The following is a 23,923-nucleotide window of genomic DNA, read 5'->3' as shown; positions in this document are numbered from 1 at the left end:
GATTGCATATGTAGAATGGAATGATTTCTAAATGTTGTGTTAATTTCTTTTTTTTCTTTAATTAATAAAAATAAAAAATACTCCCTTGAAATCAACAGCTGGGTCTATTTATTTGGGTTAAACAGAATACAACTTTAAAACAAAAAAAGAAGGAAACAGTTGAAGTCCATAGTCAAGGCACACATTTAATTGAATTGGTGGTTTCGGAGCAAAACAGTTGCCTTTTAACTGCTTCAGTTTACCATATGCTCAAAAGCAAACCTGCCCAGATTTCCAACCACATTGTAAACACTCAGTTGCAGTCATTATATTATGTTAGGAAGCTAATTTCTCAGCTTTTAAGTGCTGCAAGGAAGACTTCAAACACCATTAAGTCCACCTCAACAACAGAGCATCCAGAAAAATAGCCTTCATTTATAGCTTGAAAATTTCACCTCAAAACTGAAGTTATAGAAAAACAAGGTACATATATATGGAGATAAGGAGAAGACACAAAAGAAATGCAGCTGCAAAAACATAAATCCTGAGATCACAAATCAGACTAAATCATCTTTAGTTGTCACAACGCCAAAAACCTTTTACAGCATTCTAGCAGGTCCATTTGAGCATCCTGGGGGACCACGAGGGTCACTCACAACCAACTCCTTTTCTCAACAACCCTTGCTGCGAGAAAGTTTTTCTTAGGTTAAGCTCAACTCTAACTCCCTGAATAGTAAAAACAGGTTCTGCCCTCTCGATAAAACAGAGCAGCTCAGCACACTCTTTCACTCACTTTTCCTTCATATGTGGAAGTTTCTAGGCTCCCTGTTTTGGATATTGTCTGTTTTCTCAATATCTCATCTAAAAATCATTGCCCAGAACTCAACGTCACAGTCTAGATGTGGTCTGGTGGCACTGAGATTAGATTATCTGAACTCTGGGGAGCTGTGGGTTGGGACAGCTACTCAATGGCCCCAGTCATGAAGTTTCTTATCCTGGCTTTCTTACCATGAACATCCTCCCTCTCCACTGTCCCCCACTGCCATATGGCCAGCTGTCCATTTGCCATGTGATAGCAGGATGTGAATTCTCAGTATTCTCACCTTGTCCTGACAAATGGCATAATGGACAAAAGGCCCAAGAGTCCAGTGCCCAGTTCTTCCACACTTAGCTCTGTCCCGAGCTTGCTGTGTGAACCTAGGCAGCCACTTAGACTCTGGGAACATCGGTTTCCTCATCTGTAAACCATTCACTAATAGTTCATACAACTCTGTCCACCCATTTTGCTATTCCCAGTGTCTCCAGGCCACCCATTTCAGGACATACTACCTCAATGCCAAGGTCAACAGTGTTTGATCTTTATGTCAGTTCCTCCATGAATGACCAGTGCAATTGCAGAAGGAATCACTTCATTCAAAAAGTGGGCTCTGTGTGGAGGAAGGTGGAAATTCAGCATCCTCAGTCCTGGCCCTTTAAGGGTCTCTGCTGGATTGACATCTCAGTGGCAACTTCTAGGCTGCTCATGCCTAGACTGAATGATGCCTCAGATGACGGTACAAGGCTGCCTGAAGTCCCAGGTGATGTTCTCACTCTCCCACAGTGACATACAATGCTGGGGAGAATCAGCCCTAATAAGAAGCCTCTTTAGCTCCTAAAGCCTAGAGGGCTTTACTAGGATTAACCTAAGAATATCATCTCAAAAAAACTGCTTCCTTCTTCAACCTGCGTGCAACTAATCTCTAATTCAAAAATTATGGCTTTCCAGACCTAACTGCCCCTTTTAAAAATTTTTATATGATTATGAGTAAATATAAAAAAGTCTACACAGATGAGTTTTTCCCTGTACTTGTGGTCCATCTGCTCAGTTCCTGGCCTTCCATTCAATATGGAAACCATGGTCCTTAGCCTTTTATATATCTTTCCAGAGTTTCTTTATGCATATATAAGGCAATAAAAATACAGATTCTTAACCATCCCCCCTTATTTTTTTACCTAAAAAGTAACATATTAAACATAGCTTTTGCACCTTACTTTATAAACCTAATTTGTTTGGTCCCTTTCTATATCAGTCAGTATCTAGAGAGCTTCCTCTTTCACCTTCTGCAGCTGTTCAGTGTTCTATTATATAGATATACCATAATGTACTTAACCTGTCCCCTGTGAATGGACATTTGCTACTACAAAACCACAGTAAATGATCTTGTATGTGTGTTTTTGGTTTCTGTGGGAATATCTACAGAAGAAATTCCTAGAAGTGGGACTGTTGAGTCAAAGGATCCAAACCTTTGTAATTTTGATGGATATTGTTGGAATCACCCCACAGAGGTTGTACCATTTGCACTCCTGCTAATAGTACATGGGAACTCCAGTTTCCTAAAAACTTGCCAAAGTTTGGATGTTCGTTGACCTATTAAGTACAAAAGGGTACATCAATTGGAGTGAAAGTGGGCATCTATTCATATATCTAAGTCCCATCTGTGTTTTGTTTTTTGGGAACTGTGTGTTTGTATTCGTTGCCCATTTTCCCATTGGGTTATTCAAAACTGCTCCTTTTAGGAATAGAGCCAGAGCTACCAAACTCTGCTGCTTTTTAAGAGCTGCTTATCTGAATTGACAATACCTGGGAAGGACTAGAAATGAAGATGCTAGCTAGGTTCATTCAGCAGTAGATCCCTTCAAGTGAAGAGAAGTCAGGAGCTCAGCTTCATCTGAAGACTCTAGCACTCTGAGGGCATTATAGTTTTTGTCTTCTCAGCATGCTTTCCCTTCCCCACCTTTCTGCAAACATAATACACTTCTTTCTAATGGGGAACAAAATCCATGTGTTCATGCTTTCACCCCAAAAACGTGGATGAGCACCTGACTCAGGTCTGGCAGAGAATCACTTTCTCTAGACTTCTGTGATTGGTCAAGAGACAAAGGGACAAAGCCTGCCCAATTGGAGCCCTCCCTGGGACTTTTACCAGATGGACAGGGAAGGAGGTACGTTTTCTTTTTGACTAGGATCACTAGCTTAAAGAAGATTGTGGGACAATGTTGCTTTATAGGGAAAATCTGCCTGGGAATGAGCCAACAAAATTGAGAGGAGAATAAAACAAGGATGCTCAGTAAACTCACTTGAACCCTTGGAACCTGCCTGGCCTGGAACCAAGATTCACCCCTGGGTGTTTCCAATTCCAAAGTGCTGGTTTGAAATTGTTATGTACCTCAGAAAAGCCTTGTACTTCTAGTCCTGATTCAATATTGTAGGGTGGGACCCTCTAATTAGATTGTTTTCATGGAGCTATAATCTACCCAATTATGGGTGTGGCCTTTTGATCAGCAAGAGATATGACTTTACCCATTCGAGGTGGGTCTTATTGGGTTACTAGAGCCCTTTAAAAGGGGAGACACTTTGGAGAAAATACAGTTGCTAGAGAGCCAACAGAGACACAGACATTTCAAGATGCTTGGAGTGCCAACAGAGAGAGCAGATGCCTAGACACAGATGTTTGGAGATACAGAGTTCAGTAGATGTTGCCACGTGCCTTCTCATGAGACGCTAAGCTAGTCAGAACCCAGAGTTGTGTCCCAGAGAAGCTAAGTGAAGGCCCACAGACATTTACAGAGGAAACCACTGACATGAAAAGCTGGAAGCAATGGAACTAAGAACAAGGACCAGCAGATGCCAGCCATGTGTCTTTCCATGTAACAGACTTTGGCCTTCTTTGATGTCTGTTTCTCTGGATATCTTAGCTTGAACAATTTTAAAGCTTTAGAACTGTAAACTTGTAACTTAATAAATTCCCTTTTTAAAAGCCAGTTTCATTTCTGGTGTACTGTATTCTGGCAGCATTTAGCAAACATCCAGTAAATGCCTTCTTCTGCTAAAGAATGGATTTCTGCCCCTTCCACCCAAAATACAAAGACCGGTCATAATACAAAGACTGACAAGACTTGTACTCACCTTCTCGGGCTTGATGTCCAGAGTGTCAGAGACCATAATAGCAAAGTGCTTGGACCTTTCAAAGCTCCCTTTCCCAATGCTGTGAGAGCCATCCAACAGAAACAGGACATCCACTGCCGTCGAGCACCACATCACTAGGAGAGGGTGGGACAGAACAGGTGACCACCAGCTTCCCCAGTTCAGGTACAAGCGCTCCTCACTCATGAGGCAGAATGAGAGCAGAAATGGCCTGGTGATGGGTTGAGATGCTGCCCTTCTTAGCTCGATGAGGAAGACAATACCGTAGAAGGTTCCAGTCAGAGCCAGTCCTCCTCTGAAGCAGAAGCAGTGCACCCACCATGGGTATGACACAAACACACAGGCCCGGACAGAGAAACCTCTGTCACAAAGGAAGAATCCAATTCAACACCACTTATTGAGACCCCTGAGAGGGAAGGTCTACTGGGCCAGTGAGGGATGCCCAAAAGCCCTGGTCCCAGCCCTTGAGGGGTCACGATCTGGCAGAATTAAAGCAGCAATAATGACAGCTAGCACTGACTGCACCTCTATTTGGTGCCAGGTACTGCTCTGAATAATTTCTAGGTACTATCTTACTTAATTCTCACAGCCACCCCGTGAGATAGATTACTATTTTTATTCCCCCTCAGGTACATGGCAATTAAGAAACTTTCCTAAGGCCAAAGTACCTGTAAGTGGTAGAGCCAGGAATGAAACCCAGGCTGTCAGGCTGCCAAGCCTGTGTTTCCACCCCCTCAGCATGAGAAAGCAAGATGGGGTGTCAGAGAAGGCACCCCTAGGAGACAGTGCTGAAGCAAAAACAGATGGTGAGATGGGCTGTCACCAGAGAGGGCATTCTGGCTGAGGAAAAGCACGCAGGGCCTCTAGGAACAGGAGCGGGCTGGTGTGGCTATCGTATGAGAAGGGCCTGCTGGTCAGGGTGGAAGGGAAAGGACTATGGTGGAGGATGGGGCTGGAAACAGTGGTCCTATAACAAAGACCTCGAAAGCTGGCCACAGGGATTTCCGCAGGGTCTTTATGTAGTAGAGTGACTTTATCAGGCCCCTGTTTGGGAAAATTACTCTGGGCCACAGTGTGAAAGGGAGCTGGGATTGCAGTGGAAAGTGTCTGAGGTAATGGCTTCCCTGTGGTCTAGTCACACAGAACCAAAATGGGTATTTGGAGGGTTAAGTCAAACACAGGCTTACTTTTGTTGGCGGCTGAAATTTTCTCAATGGTCTCTCTGCTTACATGGACTTCCTGAAGAGGAAGGGATGGGGGTACTAGGAGAGAAAACACCAGAAGCAGTTACCACAAGGCAGAGAGGGAGATTCTTATTCTCCACATAATGTGAACATGATGAACAGATAATAGGAGACAAAATGCGAATGTGGAGGAGTTCAATGATATTTGAATCTCAGAAATTGCCAGGTGGATAACATAATGTAAACCCTAATTAGATCAGGTATTTTTGCATTTAAATCAGGTATTTCTATCAGGTATTTCTGCATTTAAATGTGGGAATTTTGAAGAGCAAAATTAAAAATACATGTAGAATGGAGATGATGTGGAGAAACTGGAATCCTCCTGCACTGCGGATGGGAATGTAAAATGGTACAGCCACTGTGGTTGTTTCTCAAAATGTTAAACATAGAATTACTATATTACCCAGAAATGGAACTCTTAGTATATAGCCAAAAGAACTAAAAACAGGAACTCTAACAGATACTTCTACAGTATTTATAGCAGCAGTATTCACAATTTGTCAAAAGGCAGAAACAATCCAAGGGTTCATCAACAGATGAATGGAAAAACAAAATGTGGTCTATCCATACAATGGAATTCTATTTGGCTATAAAGAGAATGGAGGTCTGAAACACGCTACAAACTTGAAAACATTATGCTAAGTGAAAGAAATCATACATAAAAGGACAAGAATTATGATTCTACTTATACAATAAACAAGTTCATAGAGACATAAAGTAGATTAGAGTTAGCAGTAGCTGGGAGGTGGGATGGGAAGTTCCTGCTTAATGGGTACACAGTTTCCATACGGGCAATGGAAAAGTTTCGGTAAAAGAGGCTAGTGATAGTAGCACAACATTGTGAATATAACTGATGCCATTGAATTGCACACTTGAAAATGGTTAAAATGGGAAATTTTATGGCACCTGTGTGTGTGTGTGTGTGTGTGTGTGTGTGTGTGTGTGTGTGTGTGTGTGTATATCTATATATCCACAATAAAAAATGTTTTAAAAGCACACACAAATGGGCTATAGTGAGGCTGCAATTCTGACTAGACTCTCACCCAGGTTAGGCATACTAACTGGGCCCTTCTCTGGGGAACAGATGCCTGTACTATCTCTAGGTCCATTCTTGGATACCTCCCTCTGGACCCCTCAAAATATCCCACAGTCATAAAAATTAACCTTGGATGTGAATAAATAATGCACAGAAGCGGTAACAGATTTCAAAAAAAAAACCATGAAGGAAAATGTTGAAACAAGCAACAAAATGTTTTAACTCGAACGATGGGATACCACTTTAAACTTTAATTGGGGAAAGATAAAATTAGAACTTTTTTCCAGTGGTGTCACTGTAAATCATTACAACCCTCTTAGAAAACAATTTAGCCAAATGAATGAAGAGTTATAAAAATTCCTTACACATTGTGCTGGTTTGAAACTGTTGGGTACCCCATAAAAGCCACGTTCTTTAACCCTGATTCAGTATTGCTGGGAAGATCTTTTGATTAAGTTGTTTCCATGGAGATGTGACCCACCAAATTGCGGGTAAGATTTTTTGATTAGGTGGTTTCCATGGAGATGTCTCCACCCATTCAAGGTGGGGCTGCTTACTGGAGTCCTTTAAGTGGGAACCATTTTGGAAAGAGCAGACAGAACCCACACAGCCAGAGGCCTTTGGAGATGTGTAAAGAAATGCCGCCCCCCACCCCAACCCCATCCCAGGGAAGCTGTGTGAAGAAACCAGAAAAGAAAGCTAGCAAATATCACCATATGCCTTCCCAGCTCAGAGAGAAACCCCAAATGTCATCGGCATGTTCCTTGGAGTTGGGTATCTTTCTCTGGATACCTTAGTTTGGACATTTCTATGGCCTAAGAACCGTAAACTTGCAACGTAATAAATCCTCTTTTTAAAAACTGTTCTGTTTCTAGTGTATTAACTTCAGCAAACTAATAGACACATCATACCTGGGAACTGATCCTAAGGGAAAATAACTTTAGAGAAGAAAAACATATATCAAAACACTTTGTTCAATGTTATTTGTGACAGAAGAATATTGGAAATAATAAATTTCTCAAGAGATAGGTGTATGGGTCTTTGAATCTTAATATGTTCATTTAATGCAATTAGTATTAACAAGGGCTAAAAAGTGTTAGGGAGGAATTCTTGGGAAAATAATTTTTCTTTCCTTTTGATATCCAGTAAAACTGCAATAATAGCATATGAGCAATCAATAACAGTGTAAAAAATAAACTTTGGGGGCAGTGGTAACATGCCAAGGAAGCCATAGGCGTTCAACAAAACTAAATGAATCACTAAAGAGTCAGTCATGATGGATGACCTGAAGCCAATAAGGTGTCACCTGGAGGGTGTATTTTGGAAACTCACCATCCTACCTGTAACTGCACATGGTAGATTCTAGTCGCAGAAGATATATATTTATAAGCAGGTGCTTTATAAATGCTAATGTCTGATGGATGAGCATACAGGAAACAAAGCTCGGGTGAGTAGAGCCCAGTTGCTGGAAAGGGCAGGGGAAGGGGCCAAGAAGAATGAAAGGACTTTGATGGGCTACCAGGAGGAAAGCAAGTATCATGCAGCACAGGGGAGCTTGGTTCATGAGGTTTGCCAGGGGTCCAGGGTGGGGGAAGGATGGGGGTGGGGCAGGGACACACCAAATGTGATGTCAGAGTCTGGGGATGGATGCCTTTTAGTTGTAGCGCCCCCGGAGTAATTGGTCAGCATGTTAACTTAGCATCCCCTGAGCTGGCCCCATCCTGCCTTGCAGCTCTATCTTCCAGGGCGCCCTCCCATTCGCTATTCCCCAGGGCAAACCACACTAGTTTTGACTTCACCCGTTACCCTACCTTTGACCAGACAGTTCCTGCTCATCAGATATGCCCTCCCCTTAAGTTCTAGTCATGGAGAAGCAGGTTCTAGGTCCACATGCTGAACAACCAATGAGCACCAGCCAAAAGCTGTCAGAAAAATTGCTGCTGCTAGACTGCTGTTTTGCCATCTGAGGTAGGAACCAGACATAAGCCACAAAATGAAGACAACAGACTGAAGGATAGGGGGAAAAAATCTTCCATTTACAATAAAACAAAAGCGGAGGGGGATTTTGGGACAGAGGCAGGGGAAACATTTCTCAAAAAAAAAAGCAAAAACAAGCTCCTGCCTCCACTTGCCACCCTCCTCTCACAAAGAAAAACCACTTGGTAGACTCAGCTAATAAGACTTCCTGAAAACAGAACTTTTATGCATCACTGTCTGCAAAGATCTTGCCCTCAATTCCTTTGGCCCCTCACAGTCCAACTTATATACTGTCCTATAATGCAGTGCTCCTCCCAAGGACCCTACTCCCCCAGCAACTCCCTGAGGGCAGGAGAATTTCCACACCTCTGTCAATAGAGACAGTGCCCAGCTCTCTGCACACAGCATGTAGGCAAAATGTTTTCAAAAATGAGTCCATGAATTATTGGCAAAGGGCCTGGTAGTTGCAGACTCCCTAAGGCCCTGCAAAGAACAAGGCCTGCCAAACGTCTTACTAGCCAATTCTCCCAGCTGGAGGCAGCCTAGCCTTCTCCCCAAGATGAGAGGGTGGGAGAGATCTCTGGCCGGAGGCCACTCGCTAGAGATGTCATTCAGCTACCCACGCCTCTCTGTACCACGTGCTCGGCTATTACAGAGGGTGCCTGGCTTTGGGAGGGCCCACCATGAGCCTAAATGACATCACTGCTCCCTGTAAAACCACCCCAGGACTTGGTGGAAGTACCTCCGGGAACTTGATGCTGATTGATGTATGACTTCTCTAAAAACAATCTGCTTAGGTTTCAGAAATTTAAGCTCCCAGGTGACACTAATGAACAGTCAGAATTGTTAATTCACTTTACAGACTAAGGCTTTGAGAGGTATTCTGTACATTATTTTCTCCCAAGAAGAGTTCAAAGTGGTGGGGCCAGCCCAGGAGGCAGAACAGGATTTTAATCTCAGTTTTGTCCCAAAAGCTGTGTGATATTGGATGAGTTGCACAGCCTCTCTGGTACTCTCCTGCCTCACTTGAAAAACCGTGCAATGATCAGATCAAGTGCAGCTAAATGTGTTCTGTAGACTGGAGAAGGTCACAGAAAGCAAGGATACATGACCAGCTAGAACACAACCTGGGCTGTACCCGGGGGCTCCAAGGACTTCCTTTAGGCCCCTGTCTCCGCCCCCTTGTTCCTTGGCCACCAAGCTACTGTTTACACTATCCAGCCTACATACTGGGGTTGTGCTGCAGAGCAGGACAGGTGGGCTGAGCAGGCAGGCTGTAGCAACAAGCATCTTCTTCCAGCCTGCCTCATCTTGCCCAGGCTCTGGGGAAAGGGCAGATGGTGAAGGTAGCTGGCTCAGCAGACAGTGCATCCGCACACCAAAACAGAGCCCAGCAAAGACAGAAAGAATCTTAGAGCTTGCAGTCCAATCTCCTGTTTTCACAGAAAAGGATTCCAAGCTACTCTCGGATAGCTTGGCCATTCAGTACGTATGTTTGTACTTGTAGGCCAGCAAGACACACTGATTCCTTTTCCTACCATTCCATGCCATATTTTCCTAACATTTCATTAAAACTTGAGAGGGGCAAAGTATTAATATCTATTTCTCAAGCATGGAACAGATGCTGAGATTATACAGAGGTGAATTAAGAATTTACACAGTCTCATACCTCATGAAGCTTACGTCCAGAGGAGAACATGGACATTAATTTTGAAAAATTCACATAAAAGCAAAATCATACCCATATTAGGTGCTACAGAGCAGAGATACCCAGGAACCCAGGGTTACGGGAGGCTGGAAAAGGGGATGTGACCTGATCTGGGGGTCTCTGAAGAACTGTGCTTGGGGCTGAAGGACCAACACTTTTCCAGGGAGGGGTGTTGGAGAGAGGGGATGTTCCAGATGGAGTGACCAGCATAATTCAGAATGCCTTTGGTGAGAGGGAACATGGATGCTGGGCAGGACTGAAAGGAGTGAGGGCTGTAGTGTAAGGGGAGACAGGAGTAGGGTCCCAGGTGCATGCAAGGTGGGCAAAGGGACAGACCAGGCAGGGTCTTTTAAGAGCAAAAGGAAGTCACTTAGAAGCTTTAGGTAAGGGGGAGGGATTGCAGAGGTTCAGATATGATAGGATTAGCATCTTGAAATGGCTGCTGTGTTGTGTAGAGAACGGGTGGATGGAGGACTGGCCAAACCCAGGGAGACAGGTCAGGAGGCTACTATGGTGGTCTAAGTACAAGATGCTGGGGCTTAGACTAGGGAGGTGGCAAGCAGTGGAGAGAAGTAGACAGATTCAAGACTCCTTTAGAAGTTAAAGTTGATAGGAATCAAAGCAAACCAATACTCTCTGATATCTCGCTCCCTAGCAAAAACCATCTTACCTCTGCAAAACAGGAAAACACAGATGGCTTCCAGGAACAGGAAAGAAGGCATGTTGATCTAACTGTAGGGTCAGGGGAAAAAAAGCATCGACAATTAGTCTACCAGCTCTCCAAGTCACACCACCAGGTGACAACTATTAAGCTCTCTCTGGGGCACAATTATGACCCTTGAGGACCCCTTGCCTTAATAAGTGCCACACCCGGAGAAGACACAAATTCCCAAAAAGCCACAGAAGATGTCATACTCCAACTACTTCAATTTAAAGAAAAAAAAAATTGTGGAAAATTTTATTTTATACGACATAAAAATTTCCATTTTAACCAACTTCATGTATTCAATTCAATGGTAATATCCAACTGCATTGATTTTAACTGGCAAGCTAAAATCTTCCCCAGAGTACCGCCCCCACCCTCAAACCCACTCCAGCTCACCCAACCACTTGGAATTTGCACTGTGCCCAGAGTTAAGGGTCCTGGGATCCTGCTCCACCTGGACACTGATTAGCCACATCACCTTGGGTAAAGTCACCTCCCCTCTCTGGGTCTCTACTTTCATGAAGGAGTTAGAATCTGACAGATTGAAGTATGATTTTTAAAGTCCTCATTTTCTGAAACCTTCTTGCAGGTCACCAAGCATTTCCCTAGCTACAAAGAAAGGATTCTAAGAAAGACGTGCTTTCTAAATCATTTATGAACAGTAACAGGGCTGAGGAAGAGGTGAAAGTCTATTTCTGAAGTTTCTGATTGCCTGATAGCACTTCTAACAGTTCAAATTCAGGTCCATGGGGCCTGGTTATTTTTTCAATTTGGTGGGGGAGGTATTAAGGGCAGAAAGTGGGGTGCTTTGAATATAAGAAACTAGAGACTGTAACTTTGATTCTATAAGGGACATACCTGAGCTTTACTTGCAGTTTTAGCTGTGAGGCCCTAGAAATGCATCATCATCTCAATCACAAAGATGAGGTTGGTGTACAGCTCAGGGAGTTTTGTGTTTAAGCAAGTATACATGTAGTATGAGAACAGAAAGGGCTTACAGAGAATGAAAATTCAGACTTTTTTCCTTTAGTATAATTCAGTAGAGAAAAACCTAAAAGTATTTTAATAATAGGTTCTAGAAATTCTGTTTTTTGCCCTTTGGGATCCAATACATTCAAAATCACTCTACAGTTACTCTTCATTAAATTAATTCATTAAGAAAATACCTGAGAAGAGTAAGGCATTTCAACACAAAGCTTTTACTGAACTCTCCCTCCATTAAAAAAGTAACACGGATACTCATTAGTAGCTAATTCCAAAGAGAAAACCCAGAGCAGAGACAGGGAAAAAGAAACGCTGCAGGATTCCGGGAGAATCTCAAGTTCTAGAGACCAGGGCAGAGAAAGCAGTAGTCAGTGGATACACAGCATATCACCAGGAAGATAAAGTAGGGAGCACTCGCTATCCCAATGCGCCCAAATAAGAACAGCCCCCTTTACAACTTAAACAACTCTCCTCCATCTAAGAACATGGATACCAAGGCAGGACCACCAAGCTTTCATTTTTGAATCTTGGACCTATGGGCTTTCCCTCCTCTACCGGGTTCAGTTCTCCAAATCATACAGCAGACGTTTATGGATCACCTTAAGCAGCTCACCAAAGTGCCTTCAACTTAACCTGCACTAAAAGTGAATTCCTTTTCTTGTTTGATGTGCTCCACCATCTCTGCCTGGGCATAAAAGCATACCTCCTGGCTAGGCAGTGAAATAGAACTCCTACTCCAATTCAGAAAGCAGCAGGCTGGGACCAAGGTCTTACTCAACATCTACCCTAAAAATAAGAGTTAGCCAGGATATGTAGATGATTCTGATTTACAGAAAACTTTAAAGTGATCTACTCATGTTCACAGGGTGTTGCTGCCAGACCTAAGTGGAATTGCAAGAAATATGAGTAAATGGTGAGAGAAGGGCTTTCATGGGATGCTTGGGCCTTCATTTCTATCCTCACAGAGCTGAGCCAGGAAATGAGAGGGTCACAGCTGATGTGAAAGTAAAGAGGAGACTCAGAATGAATGAGCTGGAAGTGCCTTGGAGATGAACAGGAGAGGTCGCAGGGCTTAGGAAGGGGACCTGGGCAGTCACAAAGCCCAGATCTCAGGATCTCATCTTATGCACTCTCCCCTCTCCAAGCCACTTCTCAAGTCACAGTCAGCTATGGGGACCTTGAGCCAACCCCTCAATCCACTCTTAGATGGTACACCCACAAATGACCACAGGACAGGCAGGTCAGGGTTTCATCACCCACAGCAGGGCCATATCTGCCCTGATGGGGGTAGAAGAGTCTACATCCTGAATTTAGGGACCTCAGTTCTCAACCTGGGGCTGTTACTCCCCAGCTACGCAACCCTAGGAGACACCGCAATTCCTCATTCTACAAAATGAGGAGGTTGGAGCAGGTGCTCCTAAGGTGTCTTCTGCCTTTAAAAATCCTATATCCATCAGCCCCCTGCTCTGGCCCTCTCAACAGACCTTACTCTACTATATAGCTTCTTGGATTTCAACACATTTCTGAAACAAACTAAATCAAATGTCCCAGCCAGCTGAGACAGGGTCCTCATGTTTCAGGGTCCTCATGTTTCAGGTGACTAAGACGCTCATGTGGTCAGAATGAAAACCAGATATCCAGTATTGCACGGGAGAAGTAGCCGAGGGCTCCCCAGGCACAATCAAAGGAAGCCAAGTATACAGAAAGGAGACTGGCTACACAAGGACCTGACATGCTCTGCCAGCTTCCAGCCTCGGCACATGCCAGCAAAACAGACTTGTGATTTTTCCTTTCCCCCAGGACATGTTTTCTTTTCTCTTACTCTACACAACAGATACATGACAGGGCCCTGCCTGGAAGAAGGTAGGGATGAGGTAGAGAGATGAGGGTGAGGAGCTGCTCAGAGCACAGGGAAGACATCGTGATGCTGCCTAGTTCTCAGGCAGGATAATTTCTGGGGCCACTGTTTCTAATCCTGGACATGAGCAGGAATGAGGCTGCCCCCTTCTAATTATTGATAAAGCCAGGATTCTAGCAGCTACTGCCCCATGCTGCTGTGATTGATGGGGGCGAGGTGTAGGGGGGAGAGAGGGAGTACAGTTGGCTCTAGCCTCTTAGTAAGGCATGCAGCAAATGCCATGAAACAACCCTAAGCAACTTTATCTTGTCATTATGGATGTCTGCTGGCCCACTTGAATGTCCTTCTGGTCTCCCAAGTTTCTGCTCATTAAAACAAAATTTATGGCAGCAATTTACAAATGGATACAGGAAGCCCAGTACCTCTCACAAGAGTTCAGGTCAGGTGATGCTGGTCCTGCGACCTTGGCAGCCCCCTTCTCCCCTTCCCCACCAACACAAGCCTGAGTGTCACACAGCCCAGGCTGAAATGCCACTGGCCACTGCCTGGTGATGAGCCCATAAACTCCTCTGAGACTGGAGAGCTGTGCCCTAGGCTCTGCTGGAACCACCTGCTTGTGCCTGGCAAACAGTAGATGCTACATCTGCTTGCTGACTCCACAAAGCATCAAAATACCCACCTACAACAAGGATGGAGGGCTCGGTCAGTTGATCTTCCTGCTCACTGCACACACTGCACTCTTTTTCACACCAAGGTAACAAGTCAACATTATACAAGCTGGGGGATGTAGCGCTCTTCACTGATTCTTCCCACCCAATCGTCTCAAATATTCAGTTTATTACCCGCTCCTCACACATCACAACTTCCTAACAGTACTAATTCAACATTCAATATATGACCTGAGTCTAGAAAGCCTTTTTTAAAAGGGTGAATTTTACAACAAAGACAAACAGGCTACTGTCTCGTGGCAGTAGACTCTACCCTTAGGTGTCTTCCCTCTCCTGATCCCCACATCTGGCCAGTGAGAGGGTATTAGCCCCATTTTACAGATGAAAACACTAAGGCAAAGAGCACTTCAATGTTTTGCCCTAGGTTACACAGCTAATACGTGGGTCAGACACCATTCTGGGCTCCGTGGTTCAATGTTTCCTGAATCTTGGGAAAGACTAGGAGCGACCACAGAATACAAGCGAGTGACGTTGGGGCTGGGAGGTGGGGTGGGGGGCATGTGGCAGAAGGCCCAGGTTCCAGAAAAAAGGCCATGAGCTATGGACAGTACAGATGAACAGGCACATAATAAAAAAATCTGCCACCCTGAATCCTGCCCTTTGGCAGTTTTATACCCAGCTAACAACTGTCTGCAACCCCCACAACCCTGAGATGACCAGAGCCAGCTGTATTTTTAAACACAACAGTGGGAAGTGACCTGTAATCCAAGGGCATAAGCAGACCATTGGGCCCCAGCATGCCTTATCCAGCCTTTTCCATTACAAAACACCTCTCATTACCTTTGTTCCATTACTCATGCTAATTCCATGTATTATTCCTGACTTCTGGGGCTCCTGCAAATGGACTGAGACTCTGCCCCACCCCAGCCCCTTCTTCTCAAGGCTTTATATCCAGGTTCTACACAGGACCAGCCTAGTGCTTAGGATGGCGGGAAAACAATTTTGCTGTAGGACATCACAAAAAACATTCCACTCTGCGCTACCCTGACACAAGATACATTTCCCCTGACACAAGAAGAAACGGATGCCAAAACAAGGCTACTTTTGAAAAGGAAGGGCCAGACTGGCAACAGCCAAAGGCAATTTTGCAGGACAATGCCTGCCTTCTCCTCTACAATCAGAAATGAAATGAGTGCAGGGTGAAAAATGAAACCACTTCTACCTCCTTACAAAACGCAATTACAAACCCCAATATTAGATTAGCCCTTGGCAGCTGCCTCTGAATCAGTGGGATGGAAATCTGAGCCTTTCATAGAACAGTCACCACCTGAACAAGATGACTTTAAAATCAGAGGAAAAGTCTCTGGCCAGGAAGTCCTTGCTGTTTTTTTCTCCATAACAATCGTGTTTTTGTGCACTGCAAAAATACTTGGGTCACCTAGAGAATCCTTGGATGTGGATGACAGGTTTCTGGTTTGATATGGCAGGGAGAATGTTAATAAGCTGCTCAAGGGAGATCGTGATCCGCACCCCCCACTCCAATAGGAATCTGCAGAGTTTCAGAATCCAACAGTCTGATAACCAGAAATTAGCATCCAGGGCCAGGTGATGTGCCGTTTTGGATTCCCCAGGCAGTTGGGGAGAGAGTTAGGCGAAGAGGCATAAATCACTTCTCGCACTTACATACCTGCTAAGAGACATTTTCAGCCAAAAGAGATTTTGATGTTTTGAAGATGTATTAAAATTCTTTATTCAAGTTGTGCAGGACCCAAAACCCACCATAGTGGGACTCTGGGAAACACAGAGGACAGTAAGTTAGGAGATAAGGTCCTAGCCTAGCTCTCCTTTTAACCAACTGGGGGACTCTGCAAGCAACAATCTTTCTGCCTCAGTTCATTCATCTCTCAAATGGGAGAATGTCATTTTAACAAATTCACACAATTGTAGTAAAGATCCAATGATAGAATATGAAAGTCTCTGCTAAATTGTAATCCACTTCCTAAATGTAAGATGTTAAAAGAGTATTGGTTACAGTTGTCAATTATAAATAAGTTCTTCCATGAACTATTTCAAAGGTTTGATATTGGACAAAGAATAAATAGTAGGGGCATACAGCGGGAGACTAAAAATGCACACTATGGCTAATAGTGAACAGGAAGACATCAACAGTACCACAGCACTACCATGGCCAACAATTAGGGGGGAGGCGGAAGATAAGTAATAAGGGATAGGTTTGATTTGATATTTGATGACACTGTATTGTCAGTTCTTTGTAGCTATGGACCAATGAAAACTGGCTAAAATTGAGAGTGCTACTGAATGTACAACCAAGTGAGGATACTGTAAGGCGTGGTTTGTTTATTTTGGACATTATCCATGAACGTACAATAGATGGAGGGAGCCAAAGAGTACAACGATTGAGAAGCAGAAAGGTGAACTGTGATACATTTATGATGGAATATGGTGTGGCTACAATAAGGAAGGATGTCATGAGGCACGCAACAAACTGAGCAAATTTTGGGGACAATGTTGTGCAAAATAAGCCAGAAATGAAAGAAAAAATATGCTAATGTCTCTTTCAGAAAATAGTTATAAAAAAAAAATTGGAGCCTAGATTGTAAACCCTTATAGCTGCCAGGTCTGAAGCTGCAAGTGTATTTTTCTAGATTCTGAGACACTGAGCTATATATGTGTATCAGCTGGTATCTCCCGGAACTCTCAGTAATTCTTTGACACCTAAGACCAAGAATTGGAGTGCTGCAGCCCTGAAAGTCAGCATATGTATATACAAATAGCAGTTAAAGAAACCAAAAAAGATATGAGGCCTCAATTAGAGATAAAAACAAAACCAATCCGGCTGGGACTAAGGTACATCAGAATACAGAATACAGAGTAAAAGATGATAGTGCATGTACTCTAGACCTTCACCTACTGTATGAGACCAAAGGCTGAGAGGTTTATTATGTTTAGAACCTAAACTTTTCATAACACATAATCTAAATCAACCTGTCTGGATGTCTCATTTAAACAACTCAAATTCCTGGAGTTCAGAATGGGAATGTAGCCTTGTAATTTTGTACAGCTTAACGTAATACTAGGATACATCTCAGATTATGGTGGGGGTGATAACTAAAAAGTATTGATGGAGTCCCTTGAGGGTCTGAAGAGAAAATTATATATATAAAACTTCCCCATCTGGGAAACCCCAGGTGACCAATCAACCATTGGGACTCCCGAGAAAATGGGCCAGGTCCTTGATTCTGGAGTTTGCTCCTATGAAACTTATTTCTGTAGTGGAGAAGATAAGACTATTCATATTGAGACTTAAGAGTTGTTTCCAGGAAACCTCTTTTGTTGGCTAAGCCTAACACTGCAAGGAAAATTACCCTCCTGGCTATGTGAGACATGACATTCAGGGGTGAAAATCTCTCGGACAACGTGGGGCATGACTCTTGGGGAAGAGCCTGGCCCTGGCACCTGCCTTCCTAACCAACAGGGAGAAAAGAAGTGTAATAAAATAAGGAATTATTGGCCAAGAGTCAAATAAAGTCAAGAGGTTATTATGTAGGCTACTCTCAGGCAAGCTTAGATAGTGCTAATTGCCATGGTTTGCTAAACCCCACCATTAACACTCCTGTTAACTCTCAAGAACACCTAAATTTCAGACACCAAGTTTGCCTTCCTGGAACCTATAATTCCCAGAGGGTTCCTAGGACAGATAAATCCTGAAACCCAGAGGGACCAACTTCTCCAAGATTAGCAATTAATTACATCCCCTTATCCTATAGTATTGACACTCCTTCTCAACATGAAAAAGCCACAACAGGCACTGCCTAAAGATCCCTATAGACTGGGAGAAAGATTAAAGGAAAAGGACTAGTTATAATAGTAAAATAGGATTTAACAAATGAGTATGACTGCTGAATCACTCTATTAAAATTCCTTCTAGCCTCCACTGTTCTGGAGCAGCTAGGAGGAAAAATCCGAACGGTAACCCATTTCAAACTCTTCAATCTGTTCTGTGACTACTTGTTGAAATGTACTTTGAAAATTATTGCTTCTTCTTTGCTTTGTATTTATGTTATATTGCACAATAAAAAGCATTTTTAAAATATTGTTACAGTTGTTACACTGATTTCATTTAGCAACAACTCATAATCGAATACAAGGTAAACACTATCATTTCTATATTTATAGATGAGGAAACCAACTTGGAAAAGTTGAGGCCCATGATCACAGAGATAGTAGGCAGCAGGCTTGGAGTCAAGCCCAGGTATTTTGATTCGGGCGGTTCAGCTTTGACAGAACAGTGCAGTTTTGGAATGGAAAAAGCACGGACCAGAAATCTGGAGACCTGAGCATGAGTCTCTTGGGTAAACTCCTTAACTTCAGTCTCTCAATTTCCTTCTCTCCAAAATGGAAGTGACACTATTCATCCTTGTTCCCTGAAAAGGTGATTGCCAGGATCATAGGAGACCACAGTGCAAAAGTTCCTTGGGCAAGGACAGAGTTTCCTAAATTAAGACCAGGGAAACACAATTCAAGAGAAGGGACTCATAAAGAGGCACACGTATCCACTGTTGGTGGGAATGTCAAATGGTGCAACCGCTGTGAAGGCAGTTTGGCGGTTCCTCAAAAAGCTGAATATAGAATTGCCATGTGACACGGCAATACCATTGCTAGGTATCTACTCAAAGGACATAAGGGCAAGGAAACAGACATTTGCACACCAATGTTTATAGCAGCATTATTTACAATTGCAAAGAGATGGAAACAGTCAAAATATCCATCAACAGACGAGTGGCTAAACAAACTGTGGTACATACATACGATGGAATATTATGCAGCTTTAAGACAGAATAAAATTATGAAGTATGCAACAATATGGATGGACCTTAAGGACATTATGCTGAGTGAGATTAGCCAAAAACAAAAGGACAAATACTGTATAGTCTCACTGATATGAACTGACATTAGTGAATAAACTTGGAATATTTTCTTGGTAACAGAGACCATCAGGAGATAGAAATAGGGTAAGATATTGGGTACTGGAGCTGAAGGGATACAGACTGTGCAACAGGACTGAATATAAAAACTCAGAAATGGATAGCACAATACTACCTAACTGTAATACAATTATGTTAAAACACTGAATGAAGCTGAATGTGAGAATGATAGAGGGAAGAGGGCTAGGGGCATAAATGAAATCAGAAAGAAAGAAAGACGATAAAGATTGAGATAGTATAATCTAGGAATGCCTACAGTGTATAATGATAATGACTAAATGCACAAATTTTAAAAATGTTTTTGCCTGAGGAAGAACAAAGGAATGTTATTATTGCAGGGTGCTGAAAATAAACGGTAATTAATATCTTAAAATTTCAACTTATATGTGAGACTAAAGCAAAAAATGTTTATTTGGTACAGAATTTATATTTTGACTAGTGCATTTCCTAATATAACTTATGTAGACAGCTTAATTGAACACCATATGTACATGGAACCTTGAGTAGGACATGAGATTTTGTTGGTTTGTCCAGAGTGATGCCCTGATGAAACCCAGAGTGATTTGATCAGTGAGTGGAAAAGTATTTGCAAAGTCTTTTGTTGAGAACAGGGGAAAATTCAACTTTCCCAAGTTGAATTCTTGAAATTCTCACAAGCAGTGTGGACAACCAAAGCCATAGGCTGAGCCCCCAGTCTTGGGTTTTGTTCATATGAAACTTAACCCAACAGGGGGTAGGTCAAGCCTACTTAAAATTAGGCCTAAGAGTCACCCCCAGGAGGGCCTCTTTTGTTGCTCAGATGTGGCCTCTCTTTCCAGCCAACACAACAAGCAAACTCACCACCCTCTCCCGTCTATGTGGGACATGACTCCCAGGGGTGTGGACTTTCCTGGCAATGTGAGACAGAAATCCTAGAATGAGCTGAGACTCAGCATCAAGGGATTGAGAAAACCTTCTGGACCAAAAGGGGGAAGAGTGAAATAAGACACAGTATCAACGGCTGAGAGATTCCAAACAGAGTGGAGAGGTTATTCTGGAGGTTATTCTTACGCATTACTTAGATTATTACCTTGTTATTCAAGATGTAATGGAGAGGCTGGAGGAAACTGCCTCAAAGAGTAGAGCTGTGTTCCAATAGTCATGTTTCTTGATGATGACTGAATAATGATATAGCTTTCACAATGTGACCGTGAGACTGTGAAAACCTTGTGTCTGATGCTCCTTTTATCTACCTTGTCAACAGAAGAGTAGAACATATGGAACAAAAATAAATAATAGGGGGAACAAATGTTAAAAAAATTTAGTTTGAAATGCTAGTGATCAATGAAAGGGAGGGTTAGGGGTATGGTATGTATGAACTTTTTTTTCTGTTTTCGTCTTATTTCTTTTTCTGAATAGATGCAAATGTTCCAAGAAATGATCGTGATGATGAATATGCAACTATGTGATGACATTGTGAATTACTGATTACATATGTAGAATAGAATGATCAAAATAGGAATATTTGCATTTGTTACTTTTTTTGGTATTTAAAAAAATTAAATTAAAAAAAATACATGTAATAAAAAAAAAAAGAGAAAGGACTCAGGCCTAGAAAAGGAAGTAAGGGAACAAGGGGAAGAATCACATTCAAGGAAACCAAGCAGGTAATTTTGCGAGTGAAAGAGTCAGAATAAGCAGTCTGGAGCTGTTGAGAAGATGAAAGGGAGGTGGAGAGGAGGGGAAGAAGAGATTTCAGTGTATTCAGCTATTCCAGGGAGATGCCTTGGGGAAGATATAGAAACAGGAGCAATGTATAAGCTAGACCTTTCCTCCTACAGAGTTAATTCCCAAGGGATCACCAATAGCCTGGTAGATGACACTAGGATTTGTTTTATTTTAAAATATCCTTATTGGATAAAATTAAAATTCTGCAATTATGCTTCAATCCCCTCAAGACTTTTATTTTTTTTCAGCTCTTTTTAGTACAAAGGTTTAAGGATCATTGATTTAAAATACTTGGTTGTTCACTGATATAATTATACAATATTTCCCTCATCCAATAAAAGATATTAAGCATCTGTCCTTTGCTGGGCACCCTCTCAGGTGCTGAGGATTCAAAGACAATATTTTGTCACTGGAAGGTGCACAGCACTTAGGGCATTATTAGCAAAAGGTTTTACATTTTCACCAGGAGGATCTCTGCAACGTCACCACTGACAATCAACTTCTGCGCAGTTTAAGAAACCTATTAAAGCCAGGTGTCCAAGTGCCTGGCCAGCCCTAGCACTCTGTTTTTGGGCAGGACTCCACACTCTCTGGGTCTCAGTGTCTCCATCTATAAAAACAGGGGTCTTTGATTCATTCCAGTGGCCCAAGCCTACTGAGGACAGGGCAAACAGCTATTGTATGCTCTGGAAGGCAGAACAAAAACCGGATTAGAAAAAAAACCAAGTCGGTGTTTAGTTAAGCAGACAGGGATGATGAGTGAAGGAATCCCCTCCCCTTTGCTCCCACCCCAAGCCTTTCAACCCCCCATCTCCCCAATCTGTCTGCAGACCCAACTGGGCAAATTCTTATACCAGTAAGAGATGGCTCTGAGCTGAATTTCGACAGAAAACGATGATTAAGGGCCATATCCCACGCGAAGAAGGGGCTAGCCAGAGCTATGTACCAGTATTAGCCACAAAACCAGAACGGCTTCAGGCTACTGAAGCCAGCAACGTTGACAAATTCACTCCCCTGGCTTTTGCTATCTCCAGTGCTACCTCTTGTTTCTGAATCTTTTCTAAAAAAAAAAATATACATTTCTTAATATGACCTCACGCCAGGAGTGAACAAACCTCGGCTTTTTAGAGTTATCTTTCTCATTTAAAAAGCTCCTAATTTGAACACAGTTCAGGTTCTAATTATTCATATCAGTGCCATTCCCACTGAAAGGACCCTCTAGGCTCGAGAGCCATTGATTCCACAATGAAAAGGCAGAGAGGGTGCCTGCTTCCCCTCTCTTCTACCTGGGTGCCTAGAATCTTTTAAATTGATGCCTCTAGCAAGTTTCAGAACTACAATTCTGAGACCCTCCCAGTCACTATCCCAGCAGGTGGCTGAGGACAGAGTCCTGGGCAAAAGCGTCCAGAAGCAGGGCGGCCCGCGGGGGGTGGGGGAGGATAGGGAGTGGGGGGTGAGAAGAGGGTGCCAGAACGTGAAGCCACCAGCCGGACAAGTTCCTGGACTTCCCACATCCACCGGTAAGTCACTGAGGACCACGGGCCCCTCTCCGGCTCTGCTTAAAGAGACTTCACTAGTGGCACTCGGTTGCTTGGGAACACTGCACCGAAGTAACCTTACCACCAGCATGTGTCCAGTAAAAAGTGAAGAAGGCTTGAGCATGTCCCCTTCCGCTATCGCTGGGAAAAAGGGCCCGACAACTGTGCCAGGCAACTTGGGTTTAAAACGTAATTGTCTCCTTCACCCAGAAACGCTAAGCCCCTGTCCCCTTACCTGCGGTCCACGTGCCTCGGCTTGGCGCACCCGTGAAACTGAGCCGCCCTCAGGCCCGCCTTGTTCCCGTTTCCAAGATTCCGCAGCTTGCTCTGCTCACCTTAGACCGACCGTGGGGAGCCCGGGAGGGAGGCGCGCGCAAGGTGCGCTCTTCTCTAGGACGCCGACTTCCCGGAATGGCGAGCGGCCTCCGCAGGAGCGCGCAGGTGAGGAGCAGACAATGCCAAACAAAGCCCGCACCGCAGACGCCTAATCCACGCGGGGCTCCACAGTCTCCGTACTCGGAGTGGAGGGTGCGCGGGGAGAGCGGACTTTTCCAGACGACCGCAAATAACTAGCCGTCCACTCCCAAGGCCGCTAGCAGGAATCCAGGCGCCCGCCCTCTCGCCCCACGCGGAGGAAACTTTTCGGCTGTTAACTTACCGGGCGGCGCCCGCTTCCCTCCAGCGCTGCACGGCTCCAAAAGCAGCGTACGGAGCAGCCCGGGCGCAGAGGCTGCTCTGCTCGCTAGATGTTGGCTTGGCTCGGGCCAGGGGGCGCTGCAGGCCTGGTGGAGGGGCGCCTGGGGTTTGGGAGGCAGGAGAGACACCTGAGTTTCTCACCGAGAGATTAGGGAGAGCGGGGTCGGCTCGGCCTGGCTGTCGTCAGAGGTGCTCTCCGAGCAGGGCTGCACCGGGCGCTTCTGGGAATCGGCCTGGGAAGGCCCCCTCCCGCCCCCGCATTTTTTAAACTAGGCGTCGGCCAAGATCGGGAAATAAACTAAGGCACTTAACTTCTGCGAGGGTCTCCCAGCCTCCAAGTTTCGTAACAGGGGGCACTGTGCTATCCTCTGTCTACTTCGCAGGAGTTATTGCTCCAACCTGTGCAAAAAATGTTGACTTTGGCATCTTTTCTGTTTGTCATGGCAATTGCCTTTTGTTTACCTGACTGTCCTATTTTTGCAGTTAGGCGGTAATAACCGAGCCTTTTGGTCAGCAGCTTGGTAAGTCTAGAAAGGGCCTGATTTTAAAAAAACGTCGCAAAGCAAAATAGCCTAAATGTCTAGTAGAAAATCGTGTACACAGTAAGCGCTCAATAGATTGGCTACCAATGCATAATCTGTAGTTTTCACATTTACTCAAGATAGGGTTATTTTACAATGTGTCCTTCTTGCTAAACAGAAAATAAAAGCAAACAAATTGGGGAAAAAACCCAAAACATTCATAATTCCACCACTCAGAGATAATCACTGTTAACGTTATGGTGCATGTTCTTCCCTTATTTTTCTCCCTATATATAAATTTTACACAATTTTTTTAACATGGGCAGGCACC

General features: G+C 43.8%; 1 protein-coding gene across 10 annotated transcripts in view; it reads right to left on the bottom strand.

Annotated features, from left to right (window-relative positions):
* Nucleotides 1-23,713, bottom strand: part of VWA2 (von Willebrand factor A domain containing 2) — a 63,048-nt gene extending 39,335 nt beyond the window's left edge. For 4 of the 10 annotated variants that reach the window (XM_077126097.1, XM_077126103.1, XM_077126104.1 and 1 more), the window contains exons 1-3: nucleotides 10,579-10,968; nucleotides 5,131-5,205; nucleotides 3,926-4,059 (exon numbers count right to left, since the gene is read on the bottom strand). In XM_077126097.1, coding sequence (XP_076982212.1) covers nucleotides 3,926-4,059; nucleotides 5,131-5,205; nucleotides 10,579-10,630 — 261 coding nt within the window. In that variant the 5' untranslated portion in view covers nucleotides 10,631-10,968. Of the gene's footprint in view, nucleotides 1-3,925; nucleotides 4,060-5,130; nucleotides 5,206-7,563; nucleotides 7,621-10,578; nucleotides 10,969-20,199; nucleotides 20,679-22,610; nucleotides 23,013-23,033 lie in introns of those variants that run through there. The other 6 variants (XM_077126098.1, XM_077126101.1, XM_077126102.1 and 3 more) reach the window with 6 other exon arrangements.
* Nucleotides 23,714-23,923: the final 210 nt, after the last annotated feature.

This window comes from Tamandua tetradactyla, chromosome 13 (assembly GCF_023851605.1).
Source record: "Tamandua tetradactyla isolate mTamTet1 chromosome 13, mTamTet1.pri, whole genome shotgun sequence".
Classification (NCBI taxonomy): domain Eukaryota; kingdom Metazoa; phylum Chordata; class Mammalia; order Pilosa; family Myrmecophagidae; genus Tamandua; species Tamandua tetradactyla.
The sequence above is the reverse complement of the archived record's forward strand: the minus strand, read 5'-3'. Positions and strand labels throughout refer to the sequence as shown.